This window comes from Pteropus medius, unplaced genomic scaffold (assembly GCF_902729225.1).
Source record: "Pteropus medius unplaced genomic scaffold, Ma_sr-lr_union100, whole genome shotgun sequence".
Taxonomy (NCBI): Eukaryota; Metazoa; Chordata; class Mammalia; order Chiroptera; family Pteropodidae; genus Pteropus; species Pteropus medius.
The window spans coordinates 695,851-705,893 of record NW_024350923.1 but is presented as its reverse complement, the minus strand read 5'-3'; the positions used below and the strand labels follow the sequence as shown (position 1 = coordinate 705,893).

The 10,043-nt window shown below is 67.8% G+C and overlaps 1 protein-coding gene across 1 annotated transcript in view; it reads right to left on the bottom strand.

Annotated features, from left to right (window-relative positions):
- Positions 1-10,043, bottom strand: part of BRSK2 (BR serine/threonine kinase 2) — a 52,349-nt gene that overhangs the window by 5,987 nt on the left and 36,319 nt on the right. The window contains exons 13-17 of the mRNA XM_039840382.1: positions 6,774-6,834; positions 5,836-6,043; positions 5,174-5,222; positions 1,735-1,858; positions 8-304 (exon numbers count right to left, since the gene is read on the bottom strand). Of these exons, the coding sequence (XP_039696316.1) occupies positions 8-304; positions 1,735-1,858; positions 5,174-5,222; positions 5,836-6,043; positions 6,774-6,834 (739 nt within the window). The remainder of the gene's footprint in view (positions 1-7; positions 305-1,734; positions 1,859-5,173; positions 5,223-5,835; positions 6,044-6,773; positions 6,835-10,043) is intronic.

Here is a 10,043-nt window from a genome sequence, read left to right as displayed (position 1 = left end):
ATCCCACGCCCGCATCCCGCATCCCGGATCCCACGCCCGCATCCTGGATCCTGGATCCCACGCCCGCATCCCGCGTCCCGGATCCCACGCCCGCGTCCCAGCGCCCACGTCCAGGCCGCTCACCTGACAGCAGCGTGAACGTGACAGAGTAGATGCCGTCCTCCTTCTGTGCTGCGCCCCCCTCAGTGTAGGTGATGTCCACCTGGAACTTGACCGGCTTCTGGAACACCGCCGGGCCCCCCGTCGCCTTGTACTCGGCCCGGAAGCTGGTCTGGGAGATGACGCTGTGGCCGAGGCTGGGGATCTGTGGGTGGCAGGGCGGCGTGAGCGTGGACTGGCCTTCGCCTGGTGCTCACCCCTTCCACAGTCGCAAACCTGGGCCCACGGAGCCGGCCCCTCCGAGCCTCAGGCGTGAAACCCGTTGGACAGGCAGCCAGCTTCCAGCCGCTCAGGCTGCAGCCAGCAGGGCACCGTGAGCCCCTGCCTGCCCTACGTGTCCTTGCACGGTGTGACCATGAGCTGAGAACAGAGGACAGACCAGGACCCCACCTGGAGAGCAGAACTCTCTACAAGGAGCAAAAGCATCAAGCTGGGACAGCAAGGGGCGAGAGGAGAGAGAACGGGAGGGCACCGGGGACCCCGTGGAGCAGCAGCGAGGGCCGAGGGGTGAGGCCTTTGCTGGTCCTGAGACCAGGCCTCCTGAGGCCAAGGCCACACGGCCACCGCCGTCCTGCTGGTTCTGGGCCCCCACATCACACAGCGGCACGTGCAGTGTTGTTCACAGCAGACCCGGGGGGCAGCCTTGCCTCAGAGGGTCATCCCCAGGACAGGGCTCTGCCCCTCGGGTAGAAGGGCCAGCCCACATAGGGACGCTGAAGAGGGCAGTGGCTGAGTCCATGTCACCAGGGGAGGAATTCTTGGTGTCCCAGGAGGAGCAGGGTGAAGGGGACTCGGGGGCCAAGTGATTGCATCCAGCATCGGGCCGACCCCCTGCCTGGCGTTGTCCTCCCCGGCCCTTGGGACCTCTGGTGGGAGTGCCAAGGAGTCCTCACGACCAGGCTGCCAGGGGTGAGGCTGCCAAGTGAGAAGCCGCCCACCGCGCCCACCCCTGAGGGCCTGAGCTGGGACTATGGTGGCCAGGACGCCGGGCCCCTGCCGGCCCCAGCACAAGGCGGGGCGCACAGGCGGGGTGGCCCCTCCTGGTGGGACTGGCAGAAAGCGCCCAGGGCTTCCTGCCGCGTGCATTTGATCTTGGCAAAGACACCTGGGACCCATGGAGGGCCTGGGCCCCACCACCCTCAGGGCCACTGGGCCTCAGGGGGTGGCGAGGGGCTGCAGGAGGTCGCAGTGTGTGGGGATAGGCGGAGGGCACCCCAGACACAGGCCCCTGGGGACCCTTCCCAAGGCCTCAGATGTCTCTACTGGACCTGGCACGGCCCTTGTATGTTGAGGCCGCCTGAGTGTCACCCCCAGTCTGAGGAAGATGTCACCTCCCCAAGGCCCGTCCCTGTCACAGGTGACCCTGCCGTCACAGCGCAGCCCCGGTAGGGCCTGTACACAGTGTACCCTGCTTTGTCAGCACCCCAAGCTGCCGGCTCCCCGTGGCCCTGCCCAGCCCACAGCTCGGGCTCCTCAGAGGGCCAGCTCCCCGAGGCCAGCGGCTCCCCCGGGCCAGCGGCCCCACCAGGCGGGCAGGGGTCAGTGTCTGTGTGTCTGGGCGGGAGCGAGGCTCACCGAGAGGAAGGCGTGGACGATGTCAGCCTTGATGGAGCTCAGGGGCTTGTCCTTGATGACCACGAACACCTGCTCTTCCTTCTCCAGGCTGATGAAGTTACCGAACCAGGATTTCTTGGCCAGCCTACGGGGGTCAGGAGGCTGATGACGTCCAGACGCTACGCCTCTGGGGACAGGCCGGCCCTGGCATCCAGGCTGGGGACCAGCTCACAGCCCTAATTAGAACCCCCTTGCCCCACTGATCCTGCCTCTCCGATCCTGACTCCCACCTGCTTGTCCCCCGGCCTCACCCCACCTCCTCATCCTGGCCCCGACCTCCTAAAGCCCCTATTGTTAATCTATCACAGCGTTGGCCTGACACTCACCTGCCTCCTGCTGCCGGGGCCCAGGCAGCAGCCCTGAGCTCTCCTAATACTTCCGCCTCTCTTCCGCCTTCTGCTCTGTCCGCCAGCCGGGCTCCTCTGGTAATGTCGCTGCCGGTCTGTGGTGGTGGCTACAGGGTGAGTTCCTGAGCACCTGCCGCGGTATCATTCCGGGCAAGGCCCTGGGTTGGGAGGGGAGCACAGAAGTGAGGGAGGCTGGGCGGCGGGGGCAGGCAGGCAGGGACTCTGCACGGATATGGATCGGGGGGACATGGCCAGACACGGGGCAGCCTCCATACCTTCCTGCCCAGCTGCCGGCCTCCCTGCTGCCCCAGCCCAGGGCACACAGAGGTCACCTTGAACCCCGGGGACCCAGCTGCTGTGCTGGGCCGGGCGGGGGCCACACCTGCAGAGCCCTGAGCTGGCAGCACCCCTGCACGTCCCCTCACCAGTCATGCTGGTCTTGTTGCTGTGTCCCATCCGAGGTGGCGCCTCCCCCGTGACAGAGCACACCAGTGTCGGAGGCCCCTCAGCCCTGCCTCTGGGAGTCACTCCTGTGTGGGCCCCTCCCTCGGGCACAGACGGGGCCGTGACTTGCTTCTGACCAGGACACGGAAAAGTGATGTCACCTCTGCGATTAGGTCACAAAGGACTGACTCCCGTGCTGCCAGCGCGCCTCCCCTGCCTTTCTGGTGAAACTGGCTGGCGGAGAGGTCCACGCAGACCTGAGTCCTGCCCCGTCCCCGGAGAGGACCACAGCCCTGCATGGGAGGCCCAGCTGGGCACACTGGGTCCGGCCGTGGGGCTGCGGTGGTGGGTGTGCGCCGTGTACACCGCTGGGTGCCGGAGTCTGTCACATGGCCGGCACTGATACGCCCGGCCACTCCCATGCCACCCCCGTGGCAGCCACAGTGTGGACGTGCCCAGGCCCCGCCCACCAGGTGCACTGCTCGGACGCAGAAGCAGGGGCCCAGGAGGCGGCGGCCACAGCCACGTCCAGCATCTGGCCAGCCTGGCCCCAGGCACCGCGGCAGCTTTCCTGGCCATGTGGCTCTGTCCCTTCTCCGGAGCTGCTCTTCGGCCACCATGACAGTTCTGGGGACTGACCCTCCTCTCCACTCGTCAGCTAGGGACACCTCTGCCTGGCCCAGGAACCCCGACGGAAGGACAGCAAGATACGGACGTGGAGACAGGTGTTCTTCCAGACGCCGCAGGCTCACTCGGCCACTTCGGCTTCCCTCCCTGCGTCCGGCCGGCTCCCTGGCCGCCTGCTGTGGTGGACGAGCGCAGACACTGCCCGAGGCCTCCTGCCTCCTCCGCCCTTGATGAAGGCAGAAGGATGAACGCCCGCTGCTTGCATGCCGACGCGAGCCGTTTAGCATCTGGCCAGTGCGGTCCCCAGTCGGAAAGAAGCCTGGCCGAGCCGAACGGCCGCTGGACGGAGTGTGGGGACTGGCCCGTGACATGTACTTCAGATGCCCATGTGGCCTGTTTGGTCCACTGGTGGACGCTGCATTTTCAGAGGTACTCCATAGACGTGGTGGGTGTCTCCGCGTGCAGCGGACCATCTCCATCACGTGGGGGCCCCGTCCAGGCAGCAACGGCTGAGGTTTCTCGGAGGAGGACTTCTCAAGACGGTGACAGCCGGTGACAGAGGCCCCACCCCCTCGGCCTCCAGCCCGCCTGCCCGCACACCTCCTGGTTGCTTCTTGGGGGCTCCGGCCGATGCAGGGCTCCTGGCAGCCGAGGGACATCTCAGGCCCAGAGCACAAACTCTGCAGGTGGTGGTGCTCAGGGCGTTAACTGTGCACCAAGCCTCCCAGGGCCACCGCGTCTGTCCCCTCCCACTGGACCCTTGGGCAGGGAAGAGGCCTGCACAGGGACTCGATGGGAGAGGGAAGAGGCTGCAGGCCACCCAACAATGACGCAGGCTGTTCTGGGTGGTTTTTAAACTTTCTTGAAAAATACGGCGGTTGTTACAAGTGTGACTGGGAAAGCTTCTCAGGACAGCAGGAGGCTGTACTTAAACGAGGGGACGAGACCAGTGAGATTCTGTCCCTGGAGCCGGCGCTGCAGGCGGGGCTCGCCCACTGTGCTCACACGGCCCGGATGCCAGCCGAAGGCACCCACCATGGGCGTGGTGTCCCCTGCCTCACTCAGAGCACGCAACACAATGACAACTCCCCTTCAGCCCCTGGCCCGACTGCCCTCGCCAGCTCTGCCTGCCGTCCGCACTGCGCTTCCTGTGCACTCATGGGCCCGAGGCCACTGCGCAGGGGCCAGTGTTCCTCCAGGGCCTTCGCTGCAGATGCCACGTGACTCTGGTGACACCCCCATGCCCGAGGAGGAGCATCTCGGCGTCCAGACTGTGGAATGGGGTGCGGCTCTGCTTGCCCATCGCCCCTGTGGACCCCACTTCCCCCTCTCACACGATGGTGACCCATGCAGTCACCCTGCACCTGGCCTCGGCCAACGCCACCCTCCCCTACGGTGTTCCTGGCTGCTCCTCCTCCTTGACCAGCGCCGTGTTTTAACCTTGAGACCCTCCATGCCTCCGACGCCAGCCCCACCCCCACTGGCCACCTCAGGACTGCACTCTGCCCAGCGCCCCTCCCTGGCGGAGGCCCTAGCTGCAGACACTGCCGGCCGGTCCTTGCCAGTCCCCCCATGCCCAGCACGTCCAGCCGGACGCTGTGTCTGGGCAAGTGTGCATGAGCCGGGCCCCCAAGGGCTCAGCAGCTGTGTGACAGTCACTCTGAGGCGTGGCTTTACCTTCCCTTGCCTCCAGCCAGCCCTAGCCCTTTACCCCAGGCTGTGGCTTCTGAGCAGAGCTGGGTTCCCACCGAGCAGCTCCCCCACCATGCTAGGCCCTGCTCCCTGCCTAGCATTCAAAGTGCAGTCCATGTGAGCACCGGAGAGGAGGGGCCGAGGCCGGCGGGGACCAGAGGGAGAAGGGGGAGGGATCGGGGTGCTCGGCCACACCCTCAGTGGGTCCCCTGGCCTGTTGCACACTCGTTCCAGCACCAGGAGAGAGGCTGACGGCTCCCACTCAACCCTGGGGCGGGGGAACCACTTACTCTGGGGATGACTCTGGGGTCAGGCTGGACATCTCCTCTGGAGTCGGAACTGTGCCAACAGGGAGAGAAGGTGTGGTGACCCTCTGCCCTCCTCCAGGACCCCCTACACCGCAGCACCCCACACACTGTTGAGGGCACTGGCCGGCCCCACCCCTTCCTGGGGCGGTGGGCCTCAGGAACCTCAGGCCATGAGGAGCTGTCCTGTTCTCTGGTGCTGAAATCGGGCCATGCCTTCTCTGGCCTTCAGCCAGCCCTGCTGTCTCCCGAGAGATGACACTGGGTCCCCACACCCCACCCCTCAGCTGGGTACTGCAGCTAGTGTGCCCGGGGGCCTGGGCAGTGCCAACTGACCCTGGGCACTCAGCACACAGGGGCAGGCTGCCCTCTGGCACCTGGGCCCTTGAGTTTCCTGTCCATGGCGCCTATGCCTGCCCAGCGGAGGCCACTAGGCTGAAGACAAGCAAAGGACCCAGGGGGGTTCTGAGGCTATGCCCCTCGGGCGGGCAGGTCCGTACCACGTGGGCTTGGGAACATGCGGCCATTTGGGCAGGCTGCCCAGGCCCGTGCCGCCCTAGTGGACACGGACAGCTGCGTGCTGCTTTCGGCAGAGTGAACCCCCAAGGCCAGGGGGCCGCCTCCTGTCCTGCCTGTACCGGGCTCACCTTGCAGTTTCCGGCGGTGGAAGCGGGGTGACCCCAGGAAGCTGTTTTTGATGGAGTTGAGCCGCGTCCTCCAAGGCACCCCTCCAACGCTGGGGCTGGACGGCGGGGTGGGGTTGGGCGTGCCGGCCGGGCTCTCCTTAGGCGTGTGCACGGGTGTCCCCTTGGGGGTGGGGAGGGGACTGCCCCTTGGAGAGGGGTGAGGGGTCACCTGTATGGTGGGGACAGATTTAGTGTTTGGTTCAGTCCCGGTGGGCGGGAGCCGGGTGGGGGCCGGCAGGACGGCCGGCCCCGGGGGCAGGGCCAGCTGGGGGCTGAGGCCGCCAGGGACAGGGGGCCGGGCCTGGGTGCCCGCCGGGAGCGGATTGGACTTGGTGCCCTGCAGAGGCTTGTCGGTGAGCTTGGCCTTGCTCGGCAAGGTCTGGGTCTTGGGGTTGGGCCGAGGGGCGGCCTGTGGAGGGAGGACGTGTCCGGGCCGAGAGGCGCTCCGACAAGCTTCGGGCTCCACGGAGGTGGCCGGGGTGCAGGCCACAAAGGGGAGCTCGGGGGGTGGGGGGGGCAGGACAAACTTCCTAACAGGCTACAGGGCAGGCGCGGAGGGCAGGGAGCAGAGCGAGGGTCAGCCATGCACGCACCGGCCCCGCCCCCGCCCCGCCCCCGCATGCACACACAGCGCCAGGAGGACCAGAAAGAAGCCGGGGTGCCAGGGACCAGTGGGCGCAGGCAAGTGTGGGGTGGGAGCGTTCGCCACAAAAGAAAACAAATGACACACGAGAAAACAAACAGAAAAGACGTGCAGTTAGCGAGAGCAGCCGGAGCCCGCAGAGCAGCAGCCACGCGGGGGCCGGGCAGCAGGCGGGCCAGGCCGCGGGCCCCTCCCCGCACCCGGGCTTCGCCACCCTTCTGTGGGGGGGCGCGGGCGGGCGTGCGGGGTCGCTCACCCGGGGGCTGCTGAGTGGACTGGTGGAGAGGCCTGAGGAGGCGCCGCTGATGGACCTGGACCTGGGGACACAGGTGCGGAGCGGGGCTCAGGCGGGGTAGAGCCGCGGGCTCTCGGCCCCGCCCCCGCCCCAGGTGCACTGTCCAGGAGGCCCAGAGACCTGGCCAGGAGCCCTCAGGCTGCCCCGGCCCGGTGCACACGCGGCCAAGCCCGGGGCTGTCCTGCTCCCACCAGGCCCGGGCGCCCCACAGCCCCTTTGGGGGCCAGTCAAGGCCCCAGCGGTGTGTCCTTGGGACTCAGCTCCACCACGTGGGAGCTGCCTGTGTCTGGGGCCCGTGGCCCAGGGCAGCTCGAGCCCATCGCACGGCTCTGTCGGGGGCTTGGGTGGACAGGGGCGAGGGCAGCCCCGTGCCAGGCCCGCTTGCCACACTGCAGCTGCCCCGAGGCCGGCCTGACCCCTGAGGCGGAGCTGTCACAAGGCCCAAGTCTGGCACTCAGCCGGGGCCTCACACCCCAGCGTGTGGGCCACCAGCTGGGCACTAGCCAGCCCTTCCACGCCCACGGCCCACCCACCCAGCCCAGAGCTGCCCGAGCAGGCCAGCGACGGCCCTCTCCCTCACACCGCGGTGGCCTGGGCAAGACGGGGCTGGGGTGGGCACTGGCAGGGACCAAGGGCCTCGTCCACCACTGGGCCCACTGGGCCCGCAGACCGGGCCTGGGCCGGAGGGAGGCCACTGGCCCAGTGCGCTGGGCTGAGACAGGCCTGCAGTGGCCACCCCTTCGGGACAGGAACTGGGCCTGCTGGGCCTCCCTCCACCATACCTGCGGCCACGGAGGAAGCAAGTGTCCACTTGCCGCTGGGCAATGGCACCTGCCAGGCCCTGGGCTACCTGGCCCTAACCCTCGTCTGCTTGCAGACCCTCCCCGGAGTGAGTGGGATTAGGGGCCCAGGCCACCCCCGGAGAGGAGGGCAAAGGTTGGTCTTGCTGCCCAGCCAGGCCTGCCCACCCCAGCCAGTGCAGCCTCGAAGGGGCCCTGCCTGCCATGGCCTGGCCGGTGGGCCCTGGGGAGCCCTGACCCTCTAGCTCCCCACCTGACACAGCCACAGAACTGGGGTGCACTGACTCTGCCCCTGCCCCCAGCCAGCTTGCCCAGAGCAGGCCCAGGCCCAACGCTTTCAGGTGTGGAGAGGGAAGCTGGGGGGCTGGTCAGTCCTGGCCAGTGCCCCCCAGCGGCCACAGGCCAGCAGAGGCGGCAGCCACAAGTGAGGCCCAGCGCCTGGGGCCTCCTGTAAGGCCAGCACGAGCCTGTTACCAGCATGAGGAAGCAAAATGCAGCAACAGGAGAAACGGGGAGCCACGTCCACATCCTCCTGTCTGACCGGGCATCCCTGGGGACCAGGCTGCAGCCACTGAGACAGAGGACAGCGCCAGCCCCAGGAGCCGGGGCGTGGGGCAGTGCCGGGAGACCCGGGGGCCAGCGCCGGAAGGCCTGATGACCACCACCCTCTGCAGCAAGGGGGCTGGGGGAGGCCGGCCGTGCAGAGACCCCCGTGACGGTCACACCACCTGCCACCAACTTAGCAGACTGTTGGGGGACTCGGGACCGTCGAGCCACCTGAGGCTGCCTCTTCCGGGAGAGGTCAGCCAGGGCCCCGAGGCCCACAGGACACGGCGGCCAAAAGGGGCCTCACACCTGCAGCCACTTGGGGCCCCAGGGCAGGGAGAGCACCGTGGGTCTCCCGGCCCGTCTCGGCTGGCCGTCGGCCTCGCCAGCCGCCCCACTCCTCCTGGGCTCAGCCTGGCCTGACCCAGCCGTCCCCTGGCTGGCCGGAAGGTTCCCTGGCCAAAGGGGAGCGTGCTGGATGCACCTCCGGCCCAGCCCTGCCACCAGGCCCACGTCGCTGGGGGGCTGGGGGGCGGGAGCGGGCGGGCAGGGTGTATACCTGTCTTCTTTGCTGAATTGGGGGTGGGCCTCAGCGATATCCAGGCTTTTACTGAACACTGCTTTACTACAGCAGGAACAAAGCGAGAAAACACAGTTACTGCCCAGCCACGGGCAGCCCAGGGCCCAGACTCCACGCGCTCGGAGCCGGCGCACCCTCCTGGCCCCGGGCCAGGGCACGTGGATGCCGGGGGACCTCGGGCAGGGGCGTGCCGTGGCCTCAGTGCACTCCCTGGTGACTTGCCGGGCAAGGCGGCCCTTGGAAGATGCCCAGCGCCCACCACCAGCCCAGGACTCCTGCAGCCCCAGCAGGCAGCCCAGACCCTCGGTGCCAAGTGGCCAGAAGAGGGAGCCCCAGGATGGCAGATGCCGGAGAAAGGGGCTTTCTGGTGACCATCGAGCTGGTTCGTGCCAGCCCGTTCCAGCACCCCCACGCCCACGGCTGCCAGGTCTGCGAAGCGGAGAAGCCACCACTAGGTCGTCTCCATGCCTAGCCCCGCCCTGAGGCCCAGGCGAGTGGGAGAGATGGGGGCAGCACTCGGCCAGCCCTGCAGGGGTCAGACGGGAGGCCAGGGGCCAGGTGTGGGAAGGCTGGCTGGGCAGAGGGGCACCCACAAGGAGCAGGACATCGGGCACGGCCGGGGCAGGAGCGTGGCCAGCAGGGGCCCTTCTTCCTGCTCCGCCCCAGCGCCAGAGCCCACGGGCGGTGGGCCACGCTATCTGGAGACCTGAAAGGCGGCTCCGGAGGGCCAGGACCCCTGGCCAGAGGCTGTGCCAGCCCAGGTCTCTGGGGAGGGCCCAGGACCACCAGCCCAGTGTAACCTCGGTGGTGGCCCGACCGCCCTGTGGGTCCCATTTGCTGGCAAATCCCTCCAGAGGCCTGGCCAGCCCAAGCATCCGGCACCCAGCTGATCAGAGGCCAGGGCTCCCCAGGCCCCAGGTGGCTGAGCACCTGCCTGGGCAGGAACAGTGGGCCTCAACCCCAACAAGCCACCTTCGGCGCCAGGGTGACGACTTGCCGAGGACCTCGCCCAGCCAGCACCAATGCAGCCGGGGGCCAGGAAGCCACGCCCTCCTCCAGGGCGGTCTGTTGGGGACAGCCCAAATCTGCTCGTCGCCCCCAGAATTCCATACTCCTACCTCCTGCACAGCTATAGGTGACCCAGACAGACAACCTCACCTCAGCCTAGCCCAGCTCAGCCCAGCTCAACCCAGTTCAGCCTAGGCCAACAAAGCAAGGCCCAACCCAGCTCACCTCAGCCCAGTCCACTCCGGTTCAGTCCAACTCAGATCAGCCCTGTCCAGTCCAGTTCACCTCAGCCCAGTG